We start from the raw sequence: 27,976 nt of genomic DNA on the forward strand, positions 1-27,976 counted from the left end.
AGACTTGTGGATACAGTGTGTGTGTGTGGGAGCGTGTGCGTGAGAACCTTTTTCTGAACCTACGATTAACCCCTAAACCATGACTATCACCTTACTCCACCCCATGGGCATATCATGGGTTTGTTTTTAAAAATATAAAGTCCTTATCAAACGACCGATAAAAACTAGTACACCGTGTACACCTGATACGATTAAGCCTCTATACCCCGTCCGGGTATTGTACGATTACCCACAAAGCTTTTGTTAGTCTATGCTTCATAACTTGGTGTAAAAACATAAGCTGAATAACGGTGGAGAGGACGCTGTACAAGGAGCCATTACAGAGGTAGACAACTGGCAGTGGGTGGGCTGGTCTCAGTTACACCGTGAAAACAATTTATTCCTCAACTGCTGCACGATAAAGCCACAACTCCACTACAGCTTTCCCGTTGAACCATTCGTCAGTATCTCGGGGGTTGGTATGGCGATTTCTTAAGCTCTTCGATCAGGAAGCAAACAAATTCAGAGGTGAGACAGATTTTCTTTTCTCTTTTAACCTTTTTGAAAATGTCAATTATTCCTTTTTTTTTCAAAGCGACGTGTGTCTGTGTGAACATTTATTGAGTAGGCGTGAGTCCATTTCATGGGAACGTTAACAACAGCAACTACCATTAACATCATTAACCGGAGTGTGGTCAATAAAAATACAATTAACTTTCAATAGTACAGTTATGTAAGATATACAACAGCAAACAGATTATCTTACATCAGAACATCAACATTAACTGGGAGAATTGTACTGAACACCTATCTACAGACCATTGAATATGAACACAGCGACATTAACTAAGTTAAAACATTTGCAGAATTCAACTAGGGCAAAGGAAAACCTAAAATGTACGATTTCTAGTTTAGAAAGTAGGCATTTCAGTATGTGTTAGAGATTAGGGGTGTGAGGGAGAGAGGGGGACTTCCCAAATTAGCATGGTAACATCTTTCGTTGGTTACATGGAGGACAAGACGAAGATCTGTGTGTTTTTAGGGTATTATATAAGTATGTACAAACCGTTGCTGCCCTTTATCTTGCGGGTGTTCACTTGGAGGGTACTTCAACTGCCGACAGTCACGAGCACAGCAGCCTCTCGAGAAATACCCTTCTGTACCCAAATCCCCCTTTGCCCTGGTCCCCACCCTTTTCAAACAAAGTGGGCGTGACTATGCTCCCCCACCTATTCCCGATGTGATATTTTCAAATAGCAAGGCTTGGTTCATAACAATGTATTGAATCCCGAACTCGTAACAGTTTGTGCTTCGTCCTCGATCGAACCTTCGAAGAACGGAATTTTTACCTGGCGTATTTGAGATTCGAGGTCAAATCAATGTTTCACTGGATCACAAACTAGGTCGACTGTGACGTGAAGGATTCACCTGTAGGATGTTGCTGTTGTCCCATTAGCTGCAGTCCTCAGTCATCCGGAAACTAGAATCCGACTCTGTATGCGCTTCCCCCACCCTGTCTGAAATATGAATTGTAATTTTTAAAACCACAAAGTGTTTCTGTGCGTCACAGACTAGCCACAGCTCTGACCTCCATACACCAGTCGGCAATGAGTTTGTCATGCTTAATGTAGGTATTAGCCTATAAGTTATACACGTGGTCCTCAGCAAGACCTCTACAAACTTATCTGTCCACATGTCCAGCAGGCCAAGTACTTCATCTACCAACAAGTCTGATTTTTTTTTTGGTGAGGGCATGGGTTGTCAATATACGACTGATTAGAATTTTTTAAAATTGTTTCCCGTTCACTTGTTTCCGTTTCTCGTGTATCTGCACATAACAATGATCACTCGCTTCATACTTAGTACAAGTACATTCATACTTAGCATGAACAGCTACATCAAACTCAAATCTCTTTGTAACAAGTATTTCTAACTTCCTCGTACACAGAATGTTTGCTCTCCTCTCTCCTCTGTCCCGCAGTGTTTCGCCTGATTCCTTTGTGAGAGCGCTCGTCGCTGGTCTCAAGTGGGTTGAACGCTCATGTACCAACGGTCGTCCCTTTGTAGTGTGTTCAGTACAGTCAAGGATGTTTACAGGTGGACTGCTGTCTGTCTGCCACGACCAACGCTTAGCTCTCTTGCGAAGTTCTCCGCTGTTAGTCTCGGCGACCGTAACAAAGAATGTGATTAACCGGAAGCTTTGTAGTCTCACGCCTCGTTGTAGTAGTTAACTGGAAAATATTGGTCTGCCAGCAGTCCAGTAATACAAGTTCGTGGTACAATGACAGACCAATCTCTTACCGATCAAATTACATCCAAAGGTAAATACACTGTTTTGTTTTCAACACATCTTTCGACGGGCTTACATACATTAGAGTATACATAACGAGAGCTGTGATTTTACTCGTGGATTCACATTTTAGGAACATTTCAGAATCCTTGTTCTACGTCAGCTCGCTTTTCTTTAAGGGTCTTCTTCTTCCTGTTCGCCCTCAGTGGAGCATAGGGCGCAGCCACACGTACCCGCCATCAGGACCCGTTCTGGGCCTCCCTTTCCAGTTGGGACCATGTCATGGCAGCGGTCTCCGCCTCTCTGTGGACTGATCTCCTCCATGTCTGTTTTCTAAGGGTAAACGGGTTGAAACCCCAAAGGCGGATGTTGCATGTAAAGAGGGGTTGAAACTAATGGCAGGTGGGTTTTATCTTGCGTTAAGTGCTGTCGACAACACAAAGCAGCCCACGACTCTGAAACCTGTCTAAACTGACAGGGCTACTTAAAAATCAGGCTTGTAAATATCCTGATTATTGCACTGCATGTACAGTTCAGGGATGTAGAGGAAGAGGGAAAAAATGTAAAACTTCAAGAACATGTCCATTTATTTTTAGCCCATTCCAAAGAACAGCAGAGATCCAAGAGTTGGTGGCAAGAAAGCCAAGAAGTTCCACATGCATATAACTGTGGTAGCAGATCTCATAAGCATGATGATGACGACGACTATGGCGGCGACGACGATGATGATGATGATGGTGCCGAACATCAGTAACATTGGACTGATGTAGATTCTAGGATATTTCAGGTGGTGGGGCAAGTCATGGATGACGGAGTGCGGCCTACATGCGCTACAAACTTTCTGTAATTTAGGTTTCGAATGACTTTGTTACTTAAAACTCTTCCGGGCTTATGTACGGTCCTTGCTATCAGCAGGATGCAGATTACTGATGTTTAGAGTCTGTTCTATTTCGCTTCGGAGAAAAGGAACCTTCTAAATCCCAAACTGAAGCAAGTGCGAACGTGAGACCGGGTATAGGTATATAATTGTAACAAAATTAATAAAATAATTTAATAAAATGTAAGCTTGATAGTGTCACATCGCGCAAGTTAATAGAACTAATCAGATTAAAGAGAAGCAGGAAATGAAAACGAAGAGAATGAAACTGATATTAAGAGAGGAGACGAGTGTTTTGGGTGAGAAAGTTTTGTGTCCGCGTCCCCACGTTGAGCAAAGGTCGGGTCGCACGTGTAGAACGAGTGAATATGAAGGACTGCCTGTCAATAATTCTTAAGAAAAAAAATTAAAGATTCTAGAAGGCGTAAATACTTATCGCCGGCCAGCTGTTCACTTCCCATCGGGACACAACAGCCGCTCGTTCAAGAGACGTCGATGCCATGGTGATGATAGCTGTTCGGTGGAATCTGAGTCACTAGCGAACGATACCTGGGTGATGATCATGATAATAGCGACGATAACATAAATCTCCCCGTCTTTCAATCGTTAAAGTAGCCAAAAAGATACTCAAGCGAGCCACCCCGTTCAAGTAACAATCACCCTCCTTTCTCTTGCACCTAACCCCTACTTTGCCCCGTTCATCGTTCCAGCCCCGAACAGTTTCTCTATTAACATACCTGCGCCAGCAAGGTTGGGGTACGAGACACTATCTCCACCCACCCCTTTAAATGATAGACTGTAACAAAGACAAGCTGTGACATGCAACAACAAGCAATGTTTATATCGACATATCCACAAAGAATCACGCTTGGCTGAAACTAAAGACACTTTCACGTGACATGTGTCACAGCATTTTCTTTTTCTCTGTTTAGAAAATTCACGAGAAACATTGTTGGGCAGCTAAAACTGAGGTTGAAAGGGGTTAACTATATGTGGCTTTGACAGTTTTTTTTCGTCAGAATACCGATTAAATCGACCTATCGACTGTCGGAGATTTTTAGTTGATGAAATTCTGAAATACTAATAGTGGAGAACTGTAATGATTCAAAGAAGAGCAAATAAATAATTGTAGACATTGACAGTGTTTACTGACTGTGTCATTTCTTCACATCTTTATAGAGGTGTAGATCAGGAAGCGAAACTCTCTTCACTGGCAAGTACTTGCCCCCACTTCTGGCACACCTAATTTTTACGAAGCCAAGTCCTCCACACCTAGCACTAGGCCGACATCAAAGCCGTAATTAAGTGAACAAGCCGACACCTGGGGCGACGGTCACATGCATGAATAATTCTCCAAAAAGGTGGATATAGAACCTGCATGTGAAGCTAAAAAAAATGTTTTAGGTTTTCATATAATATTACAAAGTGAATTCCTGCTCCGGTGTCACGAACCTGTCGATATTACTTCGGACGCCAGCGCTCTAACCACTTGGCCGTCCGCTTCCCCAGTCACTGAAAGCTTCTCCATCAACCACCCCACTCTCAGAGCGCACTCCAAATGTCGCACACACTCTAATACTCGGTAGACACAGGACACCTAGTGGTTCAAACGTCCGCAATCACATTTTTACCTGCGAGCTATAATCAAGTAGGTGCTTCAGGTGTGACCTCCTTACCGCTCGTGCACTCAGGGTGGATGTGGATGTCCCCATGACAACTGTCAAGGCAGGGACCTTCATTGTAATGTAGGTCCGTGGTTAGCCGCTGCTGTACATCTGTACATTATCTGTTTTGTTGTCATCGCGGCCCAATATATGTATGATGCTCGTCACATTGTCCGGAATGATGCTGTAAAGTGCTCCGTGTCGGGGTGGTGAGGGGGAAAGTACGTTTAAGCCACCGACATCGTATTTTCCGTTTTTGAACTTCATGTGTTTGAGACCATGATTTCTCTCTATTACATATATAACGGGTTATCAGCAGTGACACGACAGTCTTCTTCTCGGTTCAAACTTCCAAACGTCCTACTTCACATATTTGACCCCTCACCCCGATATAGGGCATAAGCTCTTCACGTCGACAAGCAGCACGAACAGTCCACGTTATTTCCATGAGTGCACGCGCGCACACTTTCTCTCAACGATAGAGGGCTTGCGTGAAGTCTGTGATCTTGAAATCCACCCCTTTAAAATGACTGACTGTGTGTGTGTTTATCTTTCATCTTCAACCTTACCGTCCAACGCTCCCTTCAAACATCACATGAAAAGTGACGCAGTTGGTGGGACCGTTAATGTTGTGTGTTGTTGTTGTTGTCTCGTGATACGATACGAGCAATAAAAGTGACGACACCTTCGTCGAGCATGCTTAAGACGTTTGATGGCGTCATTGATCCTTTTCTCCATCCAGAGAAAAAAAAAAAAAAAAAAAAACAAAAAAACAACCCCACCAGGGACCATTCAGCACGAGGTGGATGAGATGAAGATAATTATTTCTCGAGGAAAATAAAGGTTTTGCACAGCTTAGAGGAGTGCAGCGGAAGAGTTGTAACGGTTGCCTGCGAGCTGCGGCGATGGAGAGGCGAGAAGTGGGTTGTGAGGGGGAAAGAGGGTGTTTGTCTTCCCTCCGCCTGTCTCTGCATGCGCTAGTTCCGGACATGCGCAGTCGTGCGCCACAAGGCGAAAACCAGGGACGCCGTATCGACCGTGACGCTGTACCGCGTGTATATGCGGGGAATTTGCGTGTATCTATGCACCCGTAACAATTACCTGAGCTGCTTCTAGGCAGCGGCCGACACAATGGTGGGTGGAGCGGACAGGACAGAAATATTTAGTAGTGTGAGGACTTCCATAGTTCAACTGCTGACCCAGGCGCAGCAGTCATAGTGGCTGGATACAGTCTACACAACCTGTGGCTGGATACAACCCATGTGGCTGGATACAACACCTGTGGATGAATACAACCCCTGTGGCTGAATACAACCCTCGTGGCTAAGACGACGGTTTCGAAACAGAAGGTGTAAGCTCAATGCGGAGATCATACCGTAAGCCATATTTTCAAATTGCACTTTTCTAGCCATCATGGCCCGGCTGTACATGTTTGGGAGTGCTATAGGGATGTAATATATAAAGAATATAATACAATATGTAGAGAACCCAATGTAATGTGTAGACTAAAGTAGTGAGCTAGCAGCCTGTGGTGAGACAGACCAAGCAAAGTTATGTTGAATGTGATCCAAACCGCCTGGTGTTGCTGATGCTGGGGATCTCTGTCTTGAAGTTTAGCAGACATGCGGGTACTCTATGAAAGTGAGAGAGAGTGAGAGAGAAAACTCATTCGTCAGCCCACAGAGTCTGAGTATTTGTGGGGTTTAATTATAATTATGTTCCATTCCTCCTAGTTCAACATTCTGTAGAAACTTGATGGGAAACATTCTGACCTCCCAATATATATTCAGTAGCCTGCCCTTGCATGTCTGTACACGGCTAAGCTTGTCAGCACCATCAATTATTATACACTGATTGTTTAGAAAGACTTTGTACTGTAGTGTACAACCCTCCTGTAATCAATAGGAACCCTATGTGTAACCCTGTTAAAGGAATGACATCTGTGTGTAACAGGGTAACCGGAAACCTATCATATACTCGCCCACACTTTGTGAAGATAAGATTCTAGAAACTCTAGGGGACAATTTGTCTGTTAGTGTTTTAAAGATGAGCATACTTTTGTTGAATTTGAAGTCTGGTTAGTAGTGGTACAACCCCTAAAGACAGAGGCCACGTGATCAACCGAGTTGCTGGTCGAGATGGCGGTGATCTTCACTGACGTTGGTGCGACTTGTGTTTTGAGCTTCTCTCTGTTGACTCCTCTTTACTGGTTGGGTTGGTTGGTCGGTTTAGTTTGGAAAGTGGTTCCACCGAGAGGTGATTTCGCACTATGAGGGCACAGGGAGTACCCGAAGAGCTCCCCCGCACGGCTCCTTCCCTTTCATACCAAGGACTAGTGCGCCATCGGAAGACATGACTGAAGTCCACCCAGCAAGAGGATGGTGTGGCCCCCTCTTTCACCCCTCGGCACCTTCCGTCCTCTCTGGACAATAAATACAACTTGTTCGCCAATCACAGTAAGCATAAGTGTGTATGTACTGACTTCTATTACTGTATTACTGTTCACTCAAGTGCCTCCTTTAGCCACCATTGTCCACGAAGTTTCTTACGGGAAGCTACATCTCTCTCTCTCTTTGAAACCATGTTAAAGCAGCTTCCGGTAATCTCTAAATGAAAATTCGTCTCCACCCCTAGCTCTCAGATGTCTGATACACACAGGTTCATGACTCATTTTACTTTCGAAGTGCATGTGTGCAGTTTGGTGGGAGTTTTTTTTTCGTTGTATTGATTCAGCAAGACGGTCTCGTACACCACCTGTCTTTATGTACAGTGTGGAAAGTGTAAACAGGTGATGCACCAGTAATGTAAACAGAATTTCAAACAGACGTCTTTGGTTTGGCAGTAATTTCAACGTGTGGTAGCGATATAGGTAAATATTCCAATTCTCTCTGTGACAAGTTATCTAAGTATCCGAGGGATCTAATCTACTCATTAAAGAGAAAAAGAGAGAGAGAGAAAGAATTAATGTCCAAAACGTCTAGTAAAACGAGAAATATTTACAGTTGAGCTCCTCTCACACTTATAACCCACACACACACGCATTGCACACACGCACACACACGCACACACACACACACACACACGCACGCACGCAACCCTCAACTATTTGTGACAGTCAATACATGGCTCCGTGTTGTGACAAATAGTTCTCGTGTGTCGCTAAGGCCGACGCCAAGAGGTCACGGTCAGACGCAGAACCCGACCCCATCCCGCAGATCGAATGGGAGCAAAACCAGCGAGGCGTGTCAGCGCATGCGCAGTCCAGTGACGTGTGTCCTGGGAAACAGCCTGACAGTGACGCGCTCCACAAGACACACGTGACGAACACCAACGTTCTCCGTTTAAGTGTTTATTAAGAACGGTGCACCGTCTGCTGCGGCGATAAACTACACTGCATCGATTTGATGGCATATTTTATGTGACCTATGACCTCCCGTCCTTTTCCCCACCTGTCATTCCCACTTCATTCCACCCCGACCCCACGTACCCGTCTAGTTTGCCAGTCGTATAGCAGTAGAAATAACAGTGGAGGTCAGACACCCGGGACTTATCAGTGACACGCACCTTCTTGTTCATTTAATCTCATAAATGAAGATCTTGTTTTCTCGTTTACAGTTATATACCTCCGTGTATCGCTTCGTTTCTTTCCTTTTTCTCGCTGTTTCCACCCGTCGATCTGTTTGTCTGACCCCCGGTCGTGTAAGTATCTCTCTCTCCTCCCACCTTCATATACACAGCTTTGTTTTCCTCAGGGATCAACAAGAACGAGTTTTATCTTAAACTTCAATTGTAAACCTTCGGCCTTGACACTTGTTTTGAGAAGAAATCTCTCCCACCTCGTTGAGTTGGTTTTTTTTTTCGCTTTTTTTTTTCTTGTTATTGTTCACTGTCATGGCTGAAGGTGTGTCGAGCCGCCCTCACAGATGTGAGCACGACTGTTGGTTTGACGCCATGTTTGTCCTACAGGGGTGTGTGTGTGTGTGGGGGGGGCTGGAGGTACAGGGGCGTAACGGACGTGTACAGGTGTATTGATGTCTGTCTGCCGAGACCAACGCTTATAGCCTCTTGTCAAGTTCTCCGCTGTTAGTCTCGGCGAATGTAAGTAAACTGGAAGCTCTGTGCTCACCAGCCTCGTTCTAGCATGAAAATCATCTGCAAGCAGTCCATTGATAGAACTTCGTGGTGCGACAGAACTAAGGTGACCAGACGTCCCGCATTAGGCGGGACAGTCCCGCTTTTGACCTCGTGTCCCGCCTGAATATCGGGCAGGACGCCCAATGTCCCGCTTACTGGCTTTCTGGAAGTCCATCAAATGTCCCGGTTGTCTTTAAAAATCTGAATACCGTACGCTGATACGCCCCCAACCCCACTTTTTTCGGCGTTTTTTGTCGGTGACGACACCATCTTCGGCACGTGTCCCGCTTTCGCTCCCGAAACGTCTGGTCACCTTAGACAGAACACAGGAGAAAGAACTTGTCGAGATGTGAGGCACATCTGCGGACTTTGCGGTTTGTTTGTTTGTTTATTTATTCTAAAGTATGTCAGATCATGTGAAGTTAGGAGTGGGCGAGGAGAGCTCCTCAAAGTTTGTGTGTAAAAGCGATATATCTTGATTTCTACAAACATTTCGCGATATGTCCATCTGTATCTGTGACTAACGGGAAGTCACTTCCCTTGTTGAGTATGAGAAGCTGTGTGAGCGAGCAAATGACGGAGATTGTAAAGCTTGTTTTCTGTGTTTTTAATACTTTTTGCATATATATACACGTATTTTTCTAGTCTTTTATAAATGAATATGGATACGCGTATATATATACACTGAATATTGTGAGAGCGCACGTGCACACACATACACAGTGAGTGAGAGAATTAGGGTGGTGGGGAGATGAATAGGTATTTTACGCCGAGCCAGCAATGGAACAAAGCAGCCCACCCTTTTAGACAGGTGTCACAGGGTGCGAAAAAAAAAGACAAGAAAAGGAGAGCTGCTTTTAGCAACACTGAAAATTTCTGTTTAAAATACAGTGACGGTAATAATATTATATATTATAGTTTGTATATTTAGATGCTTACCCAAAAGCTTTAGACATAATTATAACATCAACAACAAACTGAAAATGGCGCAAGCCACATTATGTAAGTCGCCCCACATCTAAGCCCACAATGCGGTATGTACAAAAGGACAGAACACTGTAGCTGTTGTGTATATTTCCAGTGTAGACTATTTCAGTGCACATGCATTTTCCACCTGTGCAGCCCATGTTTGAAGCACACGGTGTGTTAGGAGCAAGATTATATTATTCAAAGATAAGCGATGTGCAATAAAAATGTCACACCAAGGTCTGTACAGCTTGGATAGCATCCGGCTTCTAGGTAAAGGTGGGTCACGAGCAACATTATATTATTCAAAGTTTAGGGATGCGCAATAAAAATGACACATCCAGGTCTGAAAGGCTTGGACAGGACAGTATCGGGGGTTCTTGCCGGGGATATCTTTCGTGAAGAGCAGGAGTGGATTATACTTATCGTCGCCTACAGACGGGGGTAAACAGAGGGAGACAGGATTATAAGGGGAACATTGGATGAAAGAAATTACGATGAGGATGATTATTGATTTTATTATTATTATTCCACTAATCAGACAGATGACGATGATGTTTCTTTGTTGTTACACGCTCTAGTGACCCACAAGCTGTGTAGTGAACACGAGTCGTGCCAGATGGTTCCACTGATTATTCATAAGCCGCCTGCACAAGTTGCTGTTGAATGATATTCATTGTTGTTGTTTAATTAGTATTAGATTAGTATTCGCCACATCCTTGCACTTTTCAGCATTATATATCACAGACGCAATAAGGTCTAACGTGTCAAATGCGCTGTCGTTGTTAGCGCCATCTGAAACTAGATCTTTCCATGGTGAACCTGAGATGGCGCTCAGAAAAAAATGGGGTTTTTTTTTCACAATCTTCTAGGGACAAGGGTTGTTGATCTAATAGAAACTTTGTTTTTTAGATATTTGTTCATCCTTTAGAAATATTTTTTATTTGGTCAGTGATTTGCTACGTATAGCACTTGGACTAACCCTAGTACAACTTCTAACTCGGAACTTCTAAGGTCCAGAAAACATTCACATTTTTCATAGTGATTGGATAAAGCTCGGTTCAAAATACTTTCGCCCCACATCTACCCCACTTTAGTTCTCCAGATACATACCTACAAACGTTACTGTACACAGAAAAAGTGAACAACACTGACGTCAGCATTGTAATGGAAATGCTTACGTTGTGACGGCTTCAGCCAATAAGCGAGCTGAGTGAGATCACGTGACAGTAAGGTGCACCTGTGTACAAAACTGACCCCACGATTTGGATCTCTTTCTGCGAAGAGTAATGTATGTGGGCGTGTATCTTGCGAACAAAAGGAGGGTATTGGTTCACATTTGGGGAAAGCAGTATCAAGCACTGACCTTTACTCAGTCATTAAGTCGTAAAGCTCAGGTGACAGGATGCACAACCCAGGTGACTGGGTACTTTATCAGTTCCGGTACTTTAACCGCGCTGGGTTGTAAGCAGGTGTGTCGCAGTGTTTGTATTTAATTCATGGAGTGAAGTATATATTAGAGCCCTAACTTTATCTCTGTTAGCTTTCTGTGAGGGCGGTGCCCGTCTGCCTCACCTTTTGCGAACCCTCCAAGTCACCAACGGGTATGTCGACCTCTAAGACAGCAGTTTCAGAGCTGGCAATTTTAGTCAACGATAGATGACGAGAAAGAAGCAAGCACTGGCAAGGAAGATAGTTGCAATACAAATGTTGAAGAGTTTCGCTCAGTAACGGTCATCTAGTCTTACCTTGCCATTCAAACAACAGACTTTTGTTCATTTTCGGGGTCATCTTTTTCATGACTACTGAAACAGATTGAATAATTCTCACTTCACATCCACCCCAACTCCGTCGTACTTCTTTGTTTTATATCCGGGACGAACCGTCAGCAAACAGCGGACGAAAGTATTCCATATCTACCTAAGAAATAACTTGAAAGGTTATAAGAGCATAAAACACGTGTGTGCACCTGCACAGGGCCGCCACATCAGTATATATTGGATAGAAAACAAGAGCGAAGGGGATGAACTACACCTTTATGACAGTATTTGTTTGTTCCAACCTAAACAAAGCCTTCAGTCCGTGTAATGAATTCTTAAACACTCTTCTTTCATTTTTTACGATCACTGACCTTTTGTGCGGGTTCCCAGACTGAGCCTTCTTCGTTCCACCTGATGATTGTCATTAACCCTAAAAACCGCAGCAAGAAGTCGGGACTGTTCCTGAGTGTCCTTTGTATGTAGATTTTACATAATTTTACTTACAATAAGGCATGGGTAATTACCACACGGACTCAAATTTTTTTTTTCCACAAGATGGCTTCCTCGAAAAAGGTTAAAGGGTCATTTATTATGCCCGGTTTTTAGAATCGTCCACAGCATGGCTTGCGTATTGCCAAACTCGTCAGCAACATCATTTTTCTTTCTGCAACGATGATGGGAACTTTTTCTTTCCAGTTGTAAACTGACGCCGCATGTTTGAACGCGTCCATCCCATCTGTGGACACTCATGCACTAACGACAAGTTTGGTTTTTTTCCCCAGCAGAGCAAACCGTCTGTCGCAACAGATGACGATTTTCCATTCTATTACGCAGTAGCCACTTAACGTCACTGAATTTTACGTCAGAGAGCAGAATGTCCTGTCTGGTCGCCGCCTGACTCTCATTCGCATGCAGACTTTACACTGTTGTGTACGAGAGAGATGCCAGCTACCAGCTAAGTGACATCTAACATCCCAAGAACGTTCGAGAAAACGATTTTTTTCACTTTTGGACTTTTCTACCTGAATAAGTCAAGTAATTAATTGATTTCCTAATATTACTTTTAAAATTGTTAAATTGTTCATCTTTAAACAAAAAACTTTGTAATGGTGCGGATCTCTGAAAAGACTGGTTTAAATTTGACCTGAGTCTTGTTGTTATGTAACTCAGTGGTTCTCAAAGTGTGGTCCGCGGGCATAAGTCAGGTGGTCCGCGGCTGACAGTCGTCATATGTCAGCAAAGTGATGTTTAAAGGGATGTATTCCTCGCATTAACATTTTAATTACAAAGAACGAGGTAGTTTGATGTCAACTTATTACTAGACTACTGTCACAAAAGGACATTTAGTTTTGAATTAAAATGAAACAAATGAAGCAATTTAAATTTGAAATTCATAGTACAGACTGATTTTTAGGCCTTGGTGGTCCGCCATAGCTTTTACTTAAGTCAAGTGGTCCGCGGTCCGAAAAACTTTGAGAACCACTGATGTAACTCAATAGCGCTTTCTGGAGTTACTAAAAATAGAGTGTGACGTCACGCAGCAGCGCATCATGGGATTATTTGCAGACAAACACTGCACGTTGTTCTGTTTAAGGCCTATTCCCATCTTTGCCAAGTGTGTTTAGACAGTTTGAAAATGTCAGATGCTCTGTAGACTGCACAGAATTCTTTTGTCAGACACCCAGGATTATTACAAGGCAATGTGTATTCCTCTTACAAGCACCACACCACAATGAAAGGACTGATGAAAGGTGCTGCATGTTTTGTCTCAGATCTGTATGAGAGAAGTGTTAGTGATGTTGATATATTTGAGAAATGTGGCATTCTACAACACATTGAATAAGAGTTTTGCTTGTGGACAAAGGGTTTAAAGTGTAGGATTTGCTTTTGTCAAGACAGGCTACTATAAAAATCCCTGCATTTCTAGGTAAGCGAGCTAGCCTGTCTGCAGAACAGGAGATGGATACAAGGAGGGTAGCCAAGGCACGAATTCATATAGAACTCTTTAATGAAAGACTGAAAAAGTTCATGCTTCTCAGTAGAACTATCCCCCTAAGCCTCAGTTGTGTTGCCTCCCAAATGGTTTTTGTCGGATTCTGTTTGTTAAATTTTCAGAGTAGCTTATGTATTTAAAAGCAAGTGAAATGCTAATGTACCACATGTATTGGTCAAAGACAGAAATGTAGGAGTATTTTTTCCAAAAAACAGACTGAAAAGAATTTTTGGTGTTAAACTGATGGTCAACCTATCAATTCATCCAGGGGCATATGACAGAAAAGTATTGTAAATAAGCAATAAACAATAAACTGCACAGCAACGCATTCGCTGCAAACGCTGGTGTAGTGCATGTGGGGAATATATTTGTCCGCATTGCATTCCCAGAAGCCCTTGCGCGGCTAAATCATGACGTCATCTGTATAAAGCGCCATTTGCATAGCTCTACCCACTGTTAGTTGCAGATGGGTCGAAAGGTGTTCCCAAATAGATAAATTAGTTTTATGGGGATAAGCAATTGTATAATGCAGTAATTTCGTTTTAGTGCGGCTAGTCGCTGTGTATTTTTTGTTTTTGTTTTTTTGTTGGTTTTTTTTTTTTTTTTAAAGGAGGGGGGATTTCTTAACAGCGAATTTAGTCACCGGATTTCTTCTCCTAAGTTTTCTTGCCGATAATAATGATTAAATTGTCATAAATTGTGATCAAAGAAGTACTTTTAAAAATTTGTCAAGCAGAGTTTGTCAAGGTGGAGACAATCGAGAGGTCGCTGTCGACCCGGTTTTCCAGCAGGCTGGCAGGTTAGCTCCGTGTCTGTCGCAGATGTTTTTGTCCGAAACAATTAACTCTCTGCTGCATTTATTGATTACAATCGATCGCAGCCTTGTGACTGCATCGTGAGTGATAAATATTTTGCTGGCGTCACAGTGTTCGAGCTGCACACCTTGAAGGTGCTGTCAGCAAGTGAAGCCAGACCAATGGATTTCGAACTTTTTTAGGAAATGCTTTAATTTAGCCCTGTGCTATGTACTAACTTGCACATATTTCAACACTCTAGAGCAGATTCAGGCATGCTAAAGTATGTGCCAAAATGTGTTCAGAAGTGTTCAGTTTAGTTTAGCGTGCATGTTCTGTAATAACCTGGGCACCCGGCTTCGCCCTAGTTGGTTTTAGTCACTAACTCCTCAAGTGATTTTATTGTCAACTTTCCATCTGACGCTTGATGTAAATCAAGCTCATTCATATTTGACATCAGTGTAATGTACTCATTATATCTTTTCGTAACTCGACAGTGGGATTTAGTGATGCCACAGTAAGTTTTTGTCACCAGTCCAGTGGTGATTAGCTACCCTGGGTTTAGATCTCCGCATGTGCCACCCGTTTCCTAAGACAGTAATTCCCATTCACTCACCCTAACGTGGAAGCTCATGCTCGGCAACGGAGGAGAGGCCGCCATGTGACGCGCTCGCTCTTACCTCTCCAACTTCTCTCTTTGTGTACTTTCTATATTGCTTTGTCCTGCAATTTGTTGTCACAGATGTAGCAAGTGGATGGTAGGCGGAGTCCTGCACTTTTCCTTTTAAAGGTCTGGTAGGGAAGATTTCTTTTTCCTAATTAAGGGGTAATGCTTAGACCAAAATACTATTTCCTCAAATAAAAATCAAAGTAAATAAAATAAAAATAAAAATCTGGTAGATACCTCTCCCCCACCTCTCAATACACACTGCCAGAAAGCAGTACATGGACAGAAAGAGATAAATAACACGGACATCGTGATTCTACATGGATACCTTTACATTGTCAAGCCTAAACCAATAAGGACGGGTACTATACGTTGATTGCGTAACCGTATGCAAACGTGACGTCACGATTGGACTCTTTGTTCATTGTGACCTTTGAAGGTGTGCGTCCCAAGTCCGAAAGTAAGGTATCCACCTCGATCTGAGGGAAATGCTACCCGTGCACTGAACTTTATCCAGTCATTAGAAAAAAAAACATCACCCACCAGACCTTTAACATTAAGGCACACCTGCACATTTAATCAGTTTTACGTGAAAATAAAGTAGGTTTAAAGTCCTGCCCACCTGGGTTTCAAGCGAAATACGAGCAGACAGTAGAGTAGAAGCTGGTCTGACAATTGCGTTCGTAATTCTCAAATGTGTGGTAGGGATGTATTTTTCTAGGCTGCATGTAACACGGATTGTTGAAGTTTTAGTAATCCTGATGCTTTCAACAGGTGCTGAGACAAGGGTACGTTTGTCAGTTATGGAAGATTAGGCTGGTGAACAGGGCAACGCATGGTTGCCAGTGAAGTCAGTAGCCTTATTTTTCAAAGGTAAGTAACGTTCATTCTTTCACTGTATTTTTTTTTTTTAATTTTTCTTTTTCTCCGTCAGAGTTTAAACGATAAGACATTTTCTGGGAAAATTTCGGTCTGTCCTAGTCTTATCTACAATAATTTGTTAAACAATATTCTAAAACATTGAAGTGTCAGATGTCATAAGTCATCTTAATAATAGTGTAGTAAAACCATGAACAGTCCCTTAAATGCTAAGTAGTAGTTTAATAAACATGATTATGGTCAAGTTATGATTTTACCAATTTTCCTCTAAAAAATCGTTTGTAGAGCTTCTTAACCGTTTTCCATTTTCCCTTAGAAGTAGATGATAAATCGAAGAGTTAAAAAAAAAACAACCTGCTGTACCGAGACCCTACAAAATAGTCATGTGATGTTCTTGGACTGTCATCCTGTTTTGGTTTTAATGGTTTTTCACATTTTCTGCAGATATTTACTGGTTGGTATCTTGGAAATGCCCTGACACTGCGTTCTGTGGCTAGTGACAACAAATAGAGCTCGCCCTAAAACATCGATGACCGCGAATGGCAGGGACACAGCTTCAGAAGAAAGACCGTCCGTCGTCCGTCCTTCGTCCTCCACAAGCGATGTCAGCAACCGCATGAATAGTGCCACTTGAATAGTGCATCTGCCTGAATACAATAAATGTTTGATTACTTCAGATCTCTTGTAGATATATAGAGATATAGAGAGAGGAAACAGCTGTCTCAGTTAAGTAGATAACTTCCCAACAGCAGGAGGTAACCTGATACAGCAGCTGCCTGAGAACAGAATATTCCCAAACATAAACAGCTGCTTGGACACTGCTTCTCCAATATCAACAACATGGCGAAGCTGGCGTGGTGGAGGAGAATACAACGGAAATCCATCTCCTCGACTGGTATTGTGTGTTTGTTCTTTATGGGGTTCTACTTCCTGCAGATGTTCTCGCTGATGTCTCACGTCCACCACCACGAGCCACAGCGAGTCATGGAAATGACGGCAACAGCCGGCGAGAACATCTTGCGGAGCGAGATCACCAAGGTGGCCACCCTCTTTGTGAATGTCACCACCCCATCTGTCAGCTACAACATCTGCATTCCGGCGTCTGGGCAGCTGGGGAACCTCCTGTTCCAGTACGCCTCTCTCCTCGGCATCGCGCGCCGCAACAACAGGCAGCCGTACTTTCCCCCAGACGCGAGGATGTCGCAGACGTTCAGCGGTCTGAGCTACTTGAGCACCATCGAGTGCAAGACCTACCCGATTGTGTACGAGGACCACTACGCGACATACGATCCAAAATTTGAGAAGCTTCCCGAGACTAATGTGCTGCTTCTGCAGTACTTTCAATCTTGGAAGTACTTCGACTTCATCAAGGACGAGGTGCGCAAGGAGTTTACTTTCGTCGACAGCGTGAACGACACCGCCGCGCGCTTGTTGCAGCAGTGCACGAGGGACCACCAAGGAAAGATCAAAGTCGGGGTGCACGTCAGACGAGGGGACAGGGAGTTTCTTCTGACGAGGGGCTACCCGATGGCCCCCCTAGAATACATCCTGCAGGCCATGACCTACATGCGTGATCGACACAAAAATGTCGTCTTTGTCATCGTCAGCGACTCTGTTCACTGGTGCCAAAGCAACTTCAATCACACCGACGTGGTGCTGGCGCCGAGCGCTTCACCCTCGGTGCACTTGGCCATGCTGGCCGCCTGCGATCACGTCATCATGACAGTGGGTACCTTCGGATGGTGGGGGGGCTATCTTGCGGGTGGAAACGTCGTGTACTACGTGGCGTTTGACCCCAAACTGCGGAACGCCACCTTGATTGACATTACACACCCGGATGATCATTACCCCCCACACTGGATTCCTATACGATTGTAGAAATGCTATTCTGGGCTGGTTTTATTCTTTGTGGATATGTCGCTACATCTGTTGGTTGTGTTGTTACATATACTGAGCAGCGTGGTCACCAGGGTTATAACATTGGTGATGTTAACCGGGTTGGATAAATTATTATTATTACACGGTACATTTCCTCGTGTGGAGGGGAGGTCAATGCCCTGAACATGAAAGACTGCAAACAATCAGCCATTCAACAAAGAAACACCAGCAACAACAAACGGAGAAAACCGAGGCAAACACGAGTGAAGTGTATAGACGTAGATAAAGAATCAAGAAAAGAGCGAAAGAGTTCGCTGTATTTTGATGTTTCCGAAACAGGTTGGTTTTGAGGCCTTTTTTTAAAGCTTCGAACCTTTTGCCACACACATTTCGTGAAAAGAGAGGCAAAGAATTCCAGGTGGCGTCAGAAAAGAAGTGTGATGAGGGACACAGAGAGGAGGTCTCTGGGATAAATTAAGATATACAGTACTGGGTTTGATCTGGGAGGGTAGCTATAGGGAGAGATAGCTACTCTGACTATACTTTGTGAAAACAAACATTTGGTGCTGAAGTCTGCATTCAGACCAGAGTTTCTTTAATATTTTCATGTCCTTTCCCCTGAGGGTCGAAGGGGCTTCAATGTGTTTTATTATGAGTTCGTGAAGCTGTGTAACAACATGTTCGTGCCTTGCTAGAGACCGCTACTAAGTTGCTGTGAGTCTGCCTTTAACAATTGTTGTGTCCGCCAGAACATACAACATTCCAAAAGATGTACAGTACTTAGTCTGTCAGTCTGACCACACACACACATCAGGGTCGGAGCTTTAAGTGACATCAAATCACTAAACTCTTCCTTTTGAATGGCAATCTGAGTGACTGAGCGCCTGAAAGTGTGTTTGATGCACTAGTTCTCGCTGTTTATTTTACATCTGGAGGTTGAAAGTAAAGTGGCACAACACCTCCCACTTTCAACGACACGAGACTAACAATGTTTATTACAAAACGGAGAAAGAAAGTAGGATGTTATAAGAATTTTGTACTCTAAAACTTAGCAAGATTGGAATCAGAAAGGAATTTTTGGTGATGGTGTCACAACATGTTTGGAAAGAGAAAATTATTGTTTGGTGATACTGTGGAAGCATTTTTATTAGTTGCAGGAAGCTGAATCACATTTCTTCTCTTTAAAACACTGACGAATAAAATATTATGAAAGCTGTTATTTAATAATTGTCAATACCTAGATAAATATGCTATCAGTGTTGTTCCAATGCTACAGTAAGGACTAAGTTATAGTGATGTTATCATCGTCATCATCATCCGTCCATCATCAGTCCACGTACTGATGCCCACATTTTACATTAATGTTATTCTCCTTGTGTTGATATGTACTCACACATGACATACCAACATTTCATTTGTAACACACTTGCCTTTCACTCGGAGCTTCAAGTGCAGGAAAATCACCAAAAGAAACTTCACAAAACACAGAGAAAGGAAAATGCAACGTTAGTCCCAATCATAAATGTCTGCTATCCAAATAGTTAGGTGCAGGAAGTTTCAAAGATAATATAACCAGAAACAATACTGATAAACAAAGTCCCAAACTTTCAAGTTTGTTTACAAAGTGACTGCAGCGAATGGATCCACTGGTTGGTATTGAGACAGGTGTTTGAGATATGGACATGACAACAATAAATCCATACAGCAACCTTATTGTTAGAGCACATGCACATGACACACTGGTTATTATTTAGTTAAAGAGCTGTTACGGTTTGTTTTTATAAATTATTTTATTGTTACTGAACTGCTGCATCCAGGTGTGAGCGGTATTTGTACTTGCTATTTATCTTGAGAGAAAGGGGAAATTAGTCAAATTTAAAACGTTTCACGGTGATTCGTTCTTTTCAATCATCTTTTAATCTTGTTATCGTACTAATAAAATGTTCTGTCAAAACGGTATTCTCTTTGATTATGTGGTGTGTATATTCAGCATGCTTTCATGGTAAAGTTTATTGAAGAGGTGGACTGGTATTGCGAAGGGTGGCAATGTATATTAAGTTTGAACGGTCAGAGTTTCCACTTTAAAGCAGAGTTGGCACAAGGGAATGCGGGGTATCGCTCCGGGTGTGTGCAAGTGACAGACGTCACCCTCTCCATCCCAACTTTCAGCTGTTGCCTTCAGGCAGGCGCTACCGAGTGTCACGTGCGTTGAAAACTGCCTTCCAGAAATCCTTCATGCCAGCAGCCATCACCACCCTGAATAAAAAGCACAAGGACTCGTAGGTCTACCATATTAACTGGCATCCTTCTTAGAAGGTTCATGTGTATGTGTGACAGGCTGTAGGTGTGTGTGTAAGTATTTGTCCGATATGTTTGCATGTGTGAATATATATATATACTTATATTATGTTTGTATGTGTGTAGGGATTGTAAGCAAACGAAATATTTCTCTCCCGGACTATCTTGGACAGAAAATAAATTTTGTTTTGATTGGTATTTTACGCCGAGCCAGCAGCTGAAGCTATATAACGGCTAAACAATACAGAAAAACACCACATCATTAAAGTATAGATGCAAGGTCTCGCAGTCAAAACAATATCTGCGAAACTGCCAACTTATAATTTGCCTGCTGCACCGATTGTGACATATTGTGACACTATAAATTGTATTCCGTATGCATAGCCTTGTACTGTGAAGAGTAGAGAGCTGGGATTCAGAAAAAAAAAATTAATATAAGGGGTAAGGACACAGCTTCTTACATACGGAAGCAATAAACTTAGTTTCCTTATGAATGGACAACGGTGGCAAATTTGAACTCTAAATTTTTCTAATTTGTAGAGGAGTGCGACGTTTGAAAAAAGAACCTTTGGACAATAATAATTCTTTTAGTTTAGACTAAAAACTAACGGCTGGCTGGCGGTCACAAAGACCCTGCTTGCATGTGTCCATGTGACCGACTCGTTGTGACCCTGTGTGACACTTGGGAAGCTACGTGGGACAGCTAGAATAAAAACCTAGCCTTGCAGACGACCGGTATAAAATTAATGTAGGCCGTCAAAGGCTGTCAAGCGAGGACTACACACTCCATCACAATGTAGAGTACAAATCAATTCAACGGAATGATGTTGAAAGGGAGGGCCGGCCAGCAGTTGCCAAGAATGTCGATGGAAAGTGCGGGGTAGATGTATGCAAGGTCGGGTACAATGCTGGCTGAGAAGACAAATAATAGATTTTGTAGAATGCAGTTTTGTGCGTGTGGAGGTGAGCTCGATGCACGTGCACCAGATGAACTGACGGTTTACCGGACAAGGAGGAAAACACGCAAGAGCATCGCTTATGTACAACACTATGGCGACCATGATCGAAGTATGGACGCAGACGGGAAATTGAAGAATGAACGGAGAGTTGCTGGATAATGAAAGGTCCAGCCTGGACTTGAAAGCATCAAACATAGACAAGGATTCAGGAGAAGGAGGCAGAGAATTCCAGAGAAGGAGCGTGCGTCGAATTTCTCTTGTCTGATGCGTGGTACAACGATGACGGTCAGCAGTACTAGATCGCACAGACCCAACCAGTTGGTCGAGCACCAAAAGCTCAGACAGGTAGACTGGGCGAGGCTTTGAAACATCGACAGCAAAGAATAGCGATTTTATAATCAATTCGAACTGACTCTAGCACATGAAGAATGTCAAATGGCCACCCCTTTTTTTTCAACGGAAGATAACGTGAACGGCATTATTCTGAGCCCATTGAATCTTGTCCAGTAGGTGGTGAAGGAGATTGCCAAGCTAAGGGTTGCACTAAACTAGTCTGGACAACATCAATGCAGACCTGCGCTTTTTGGCTTTTTTTTTTTTGTGACAAAAACTGATAGAACGGGTGGCTGAAGCTAGACGATGTAACTCAGTAACTGTTGTGATGTCAGTTCGGGAGACAATGATGTGCCGAGACTCCCGACGTTGTGGGAATTGAAGAGAGAAAGTGAAAGTAGGAGAGGATGGTAAACATTTACATTTATTTTCAGAGGCTATTGGAATGACCTCGTTTCCCCCCATTCATTTGATGGACATTCAGACATTTACACAGCCTGCTGTTTGCTGTGTGGCGGGTACGAACCGGTCTCCATGTACAAACACTATGCCAACCGTATTTTTCAATACCTCTGTATTAAATTTATGGCCTCAGTCGTCATACACTCACACAGGCAGTCAGAACAGTAAAATGCCAGTACAGGCGATTTATGCATACTATACATAATATCACTACATTTAATGAAAACTAGAGCATTTTGTGAATTGTTTAGCGCATGCAGAGTACAGAATAGTCGGTGATTGAGGCGAAAGCACTTTGTTAGCCACTCAGTTGCCTTTACAACTGATGGGTGGAAAAGGTTATCGTCGTGTTAGAAATAATCGCGGTGCTGACAGCAAGCTCAACAGCATGAGGTCATTTCATACAATAGCATTTGAGATAAATGACCTGCGTTTAATCAGCTTGATCAGGGGTGGGCAATGTTTTCTTGTCTGCTGGCCGGTCTCAAAAATTCTAAGCTATGCGGCGGGCCGGTAAAGTACCAAAAGCCCTGGCTGGTTGACTACAGAAAAAACCTATAGTGATAATAGAATTGAGTACATAGTGGCGTTCACTTACCGAATTTATTGTATAAAGTGAAGCTGTTTGAATTCCCTCATAATAAAACTTTTAAACCAGCTTTTCCTTCGAAGGCAGCCGCCCCTGACGCTCTCTAACGACTCCACCAGATATCAATTATGTGCTATCTTTTTACTTTATCTGTTTATAATGTTACAGGATTGCCGACTTCTAACGCTGTAGTTCTCTTTAAATTTTGATCAAATTAACCTAGGCTAATTTTTTTTTTTTTTTTTAAGTGCACTTCACATTTGGGCAGTCGGGCCGGGTAAGGGACGATGTCAAGGTAGATGACAGTGTTGTGTCATGATGTGAGAGCTCTCACGTTGACGGAGGTGTGAAAAGTAAACGTTTACAGGTCTACGCTCAGCTGCATGCACTGAATGTAGCTCCTTAACAATCGGTCACATTGTGCATTAAATTTCTACCTCAGTCATGCAGAACAGAGCATACTGCTCCTCCAAAAACTGATAATTGCATGTTGAATGGTTTGAAATGTTTAATTGTCTTTATTTAATTTATCTTATTGAATTTTCTTATGCTGTGCACTCACATATTCTGATACTTTCAGTTTTGCATACACCACATACAGACATTGTACACACATATAAAATCCACACACACACACACTAAGAAGACTAAAATGTGGCATTAAAATAGAATGTGTGTGATACCTTACAGCTATAAACGTGTGGTAACGTATTGTGTGGTCACTGTCAACAGACTACATGAGAGAGGAAGATGATGGAGCTGACAATCATCTTAGTGTGTCTAGCAGCAACACTCACCTTCGTGCGTGCTTTGAACAATGGACTTGCTCGTACTCCTCCCATGGGATGGCTGTCGATTCAAAGATTTAGATGCTCTGCTGATTGCCAGTCTGCACCGACCGAATGCATTAGGTAATGATCGTCAACACCTTTTTTTACTGAAGAAGAATATATTTTCTTAAATGTCTATATAGGTTAATCACAGGAATAATGTCTAAACAATAGCAAAACAAGGTGCTATAAAGTAAAATTTGTTTAAGTTTGGTCTCTTCATGGATCATACAAGTTCTGTCAAAAAAAGGAAAAAGGTACTTGCCTGTTTTCTTGTAGTGAAAATCTGTACATGGACATGGCACAAAGGATGGTAGAAGATGGCTACCGTGAGGCTGGTTATATTTATGTCAACATCGATGACTGCTGGTCAGCAAAACAACGTGATGATGAAGGTCGCTTGGTACCAGACCCTGTTCGCTTTCCTAGTGGCATGAAAGCTTTAGCGGATTTTGTAAGTCCTCTGACTTTGTGACATTAGAATTAATTAGAAGAAGTTTAGTGCCCAGTTTTTGTTTGGATAGATACACTGATTATTATTCAGCTAAAGGGTTGTTACGCTTTGTTTTCAAAAATTATGTTACTGAACTGCTGCATCCCAGATGTGAGCGGTATTTGTGTGTAATATTTACCTTGAAAAAATGGGAAATTAACCAAATTTTTAAAGTTCCAGAGTGATCCATTCTTTTTAATCATGGTTCTTGTTATTGTTATTAATAAAATGTTCTTCTTGATTGCAGTGGTGTGTATATTCAGCATGCTTTCATGGTAAAGCTGTCCAAGCAGTTGTTAAGAAGTTTCCACCTCTCGCAGTGCAAGTCTCCTCATCAGTTCTATGTACTGTGTGAAACACAAAGGTCCTTTCCATTTCCAACCATCTATCCTTTCAACCAACCAACATTTTTGTAGATTTTTTTTTTTTCCACCGAAGTTTCTGAGATTCAGTAAGATCCTGATGATAAAGGTGGCTCTGTCAGCCTGAATGGACACTCCCTTCAAGAAAGATCTTTCCACCCAGGGCAAAATGACGGCGCTGTGCAAAGCTATTTTCTATTCCATACTACTTGTTCTCTGTACCCTGTTCTCACTCTGCATGCTGACACTTTATTATCTCGATCTTCCCTGATAATGTCAGCGTTTGATGTGCCACAAGATGAACAGTTGCATCCTTGATAGAGTGAGCCACTGCACACAGCTGTCAGCATCAACACAAAGGTATAGCAATATCTCCGGACATAGTGTGGTAATCACCATTATTGTCAAACTAACATCTTATTATGATGTCTTACCAGGCAGGGTTAGTCCAACGCCCTCCGCTGCCAGAGGGTCTGCAGACCTGAGCAGCATGGGAAAGCAGAGTCAAACTAGTATCCGACATCAGTCCAATGGCAGCACTAAGAGTTGTGCAGTAAATCACGGAAGGCTTCCAGCAGAAAAAAACCAGAGCTTTCCACCTATGCACTGGACACTGCTGACTGTTCTCACACAAGTACTGCCTGGGACTCTTGCCCACTGTCAACTGTCCATGTGAGACAGTCCTACAGATCCCGTGAGCATGTCTTGCAATTCTGATTGCTACACACAAAGGCACGGCTTTGACCTTCAGTGTTCACTAGTTTCTCACTTGTCTGCTAGAGCATGACTGGTCTGTTAAGAAAGTGATTACTGTCCACTGCAGGACATTTACCCATTGTCACAAGGAGCAAGTTCAGATAATAGTTTAGTCCTTGTTACTCCTTGAGGAGCATAGGACTGCAACAAGGTTCAGATAATAGACAGTTTTATAAAATTGAAAACAAGAGAGGTTTTCTTTGATGAATACTTTTTTCTTTCAGATGCATGCCCGAGGACTAAAGCTGGGCATCTATGCTGATGTTGGCTATGAGACATGTGCTGGGTATCCTGGCAGCAAGTTTTTCTTGGAGATAGATTCCCAGACCTTTGCAGAGTGGGGATCGACTCCTTGAAGCTGGATGGCTGTTACTCTTCCCTTGATGACTTTGCTGTTGGTACAGGATTCCATTGCTATTTAATAATATGATATCTAATAATATAATATTTCTGAAAATGTTTTCAGCAGAATATTTATATTTAGATTCCCCTCTACCAGAAAAAAAAATGTCAGCAGAGTTATATGTTGTCTTCACTTTTGCTGTAAAATGTTGTGAAAGAATTGATAGTAGAAAATGAAGTTAGCTTGCTTGTTTGTTTTGCTTTGTGTCCACTTAAAGCAACTTTATTTTTAAGATGAGTGCAAAAGCTGCTGGAGGATATGAATAGTTTGAACAGTCATTTTCCCAAGTAACTTTCAGTATAGTTTAAAATATTCAAGATTTGAATATGCAAACTTAAAACAATAAAAAAATTCTTGAATTACTGGAAAGCATAAAGAAAGGTGTAAGATCTTGAATTTCTTGATCATGCAATATGTGAAGAGAACAATGTTTATGATGCAGCCCCTATTTATGTTGGACATGTAAAACAGAGAGTAAAAAAAGAACACAAACACAAATGCCATTATTTTCCGTCTTGGCTGGGTTCAGTGTTTTTATGCCCTGAAAATAATTTTGTTCCAGCTTATCCAGCCATGGGCTTCTTTCTAAACAAGACTGGCCGCCCCATACTTTATTCCTGCAGCTGGCCCGCCTACATTGTTGGAAATGGGCAAATTGTATGTCATTTTTCTGTTTGGTTAGTATGTGATATTGTTGCCTGTAAGTGCCTCTATAGGTCTAACATGGTATGTTAACAAAACTGCAGCTACTGTTCATGACAGTATACATATAAGGTATATATAAAGCACTGTTTTTCAAATAATCATGCTTTTATTATTTTACCTATATATTAGAATAAAATAATAGCACTTGGTAGGTTATAAACAGTTTTACCATGTGAACGTAAGAACTAGTGATGCCTTTGTTAAATGTGCAGCCTTCATACACAAATTGCAGAATATTGCAATTTGTGGCGCAACTATCTTGATATAGATGATTCATGGAATAAGGTGACTACGATCATTGAATGGTTTGCTAAGGATGAAGGGAATTTTACTGCTGTGGCTGGTCCTGGCGGTTTTAATGACCCAGATATGGTAAAATATACATTTCCCTATATTTTCCATTATTTTACCTATTGTAGTGCAGATTAATGATTTTCTGTTTTGTAAGACATCATTATTATCCTCATTTTTTTTTCTGTTATCATTTCATTATCAGATAATCTTGTGTTTTTTCATTAATGTTTAGAATAATAAAAATCATGAAATTACTAAGAGTATAAGATGGTCTCATTCTTCTGTAACATTTAAAAAATATGATAAAGAACATTACAGGAATTCTTTTGAGATTTTTAAGCATCATTAGCTGCTTGTTTTAGCATACATTTCGGATCGTGAAAGGACATGTGAAAATATGCAACTGTCACAGGGCTTCTGCTAAGGCTAAATTCTTTGCCCATTGACGAAAACTGTCCTCCCGAACTTTTAATGCTTTTTTTGCGTAAGCAGAAGCCCTGTGTCAATTCCTCTTTTAGGTCATCTTGGCTAGTTTATAACAAATCTGTCACCACTTTTCATTAGCTTATCATTGGTGATTATGGACTGAGTTACGACCAGCAACGTGTTCAGATGGCCATTTGGGCAATCATGGCTGCCCCACTGTACATGTCCAATGACCTCCGCAACATCCATCCAGAATCACGGGAACTTCTATTAAATAAACGTATTATTGCAATCAACCAAGATCCCTCTGGGAATTCAGGGCCAGCGTCTTTACAAGGTATGCAAATTCTTAATTTTTGTTAGAGTTTACAAATTTTAAAAAATGTGTACATTCAGGCACACAGGTGTGTTTGTGTTCACACACACACTGTATTTACTTCGAGTTGGAGAGCAACAAAAAGACAGAAAATTAAAGGGCGATAAAGGTGATATTGACTAACCAGAATTTTTCAAATTGTATTTAAATTATCATAATGAATCTATCATGTATCTGCAAATTCATGCTCTTGTTATGTCAGATCCTTATTTTAATAAGTTGAAGGGGCTCATATGTTTCAAGCCCATGTCTCAGTCTGACAGAAATAAACTTCATATCACCAGGCTGCTAAAAGCTTTGCATTTACATGATAACAAATTTATGAATAAAACTAAAACTGTTTATTAAAGATAAACAAAGAAACAATAGAAATATTTTAAGGATGAAGAGTACAGTTTATACTATAATTTTTATACTTTCAATATTAAATCTTTGCTTCCTATTAATGTTGTCAGAATTTTTTTATGTCAGTATTTTTAACACAATGCTCTTTTTTTCCCTCCACCCCACTTTGGTTTGCTTGCAGACTGGCAACTTAGAGTTTTGGTCCCGTCCCATTCTGCCACAGGGCAGTTTTGCATTTGCTGTTGTCAACTACAGCTCTGGAGGTGGACCAGCACTTATAAACATTAGCCTGTCCAGTTTTGCCATCGCTTTCTCAACTGGTTACAATGTTACAGAAGCATTTGATGGAATAACGCTTGGAGTTTTAAAGCCTAAAAGCGAATTCAGAATTAGTGTGAACCCATCTGGTGTCTTCATGGCTGTCGCAGTTCCAGTTTAGAAAATGGCAGTCAGCTAATGCCTTT

At 42.0% G+C, this 27,976-nt stretch overlaps 2 protein-coding genes across 5 annotated transcripts; both read left to right on the forward strand.

Moving 5' to 3' along the window:
• Window positions 1-24: 24 nt before the first annotated feature.
• On the forward strand, window positions 25-19,835 carry LOC112560251 (galactoside 2-alpha-L-fucosyltransferase 2-like). 4 transcript variants are annotated; one of them, XM_025231949.1, is made up of 3 exons: window positions 25-507; window positions 15,899-15,997; window positions 16,448-19,835. In XM_025231949.1, exon 3 carries the CDS (start codon window positions 16,844-16,846, stop codon window positions 17,879-17,881), a length of 1,038 nt encoding a protein of 345 aa, XP_025087734.1. In that variant the 5' UTR covers window positions 25-507; window positions 15,899-15,997; window positions 16,448-16,843; the 3' UTR covers window positions 17,882-19,835. The 4 variants fall into 4 exon arrangements, with proteins under 4 accessions (XP_025087734.1, XP_025087735.1, XP_025087733.1 ...); XM_025231950.1 differs by lacking the exon at window positions 25-507 and adding an exon at window positions 1,434-2,300; XM_025231948.1 differs by lacking the exon at window positions 25-507 and adding an exon at window positions 9,262-9,318.
• On the forward strand, window positions 5,555-27,947 carry LOC112560250 (alpha-N-acetylgalactosaminidase-like). The gene is given in 10 exon segments (XM_025231947.1): window positions 5,555-6,186; window positions 23,255-23,433; window positions 23,632-23,806; window positions 25,188-25,305; window positions 25,308-25,361; window positions 25,929-26,023; window positions 26,284-26,291; window positions 26,293-26,443; window positions 26,930-27,128; window positions 27,694-27,947. Coding segments are annotated over 9 exon segments (1,068 nt in total). The 5' UTR covers window positions 5,555-6,186; window positions 23,255-23,272; the 3' UTR covers window positions 27,801-27,947.
• Window positions 27,948-27,976: the final 29 nt, after the last annotated feature.

The sequence above is a fragment of the Pomacea canaliculata genome, linkage group LG3 (assembly GCF_003073045.1).
Source record: "Pomacea canaliculata isolate SZHN2017 linkage group LG3, ASM307304v1, whole genome shotgun sequence".
Taxonomy (NCBI): domain Eukaryota; kingdom Metazoa; phylum Mollusca; class Gastropoda; order Architaenioglossa; family Ampullariidae; genus Pomacea; species Pomacea canaliculata.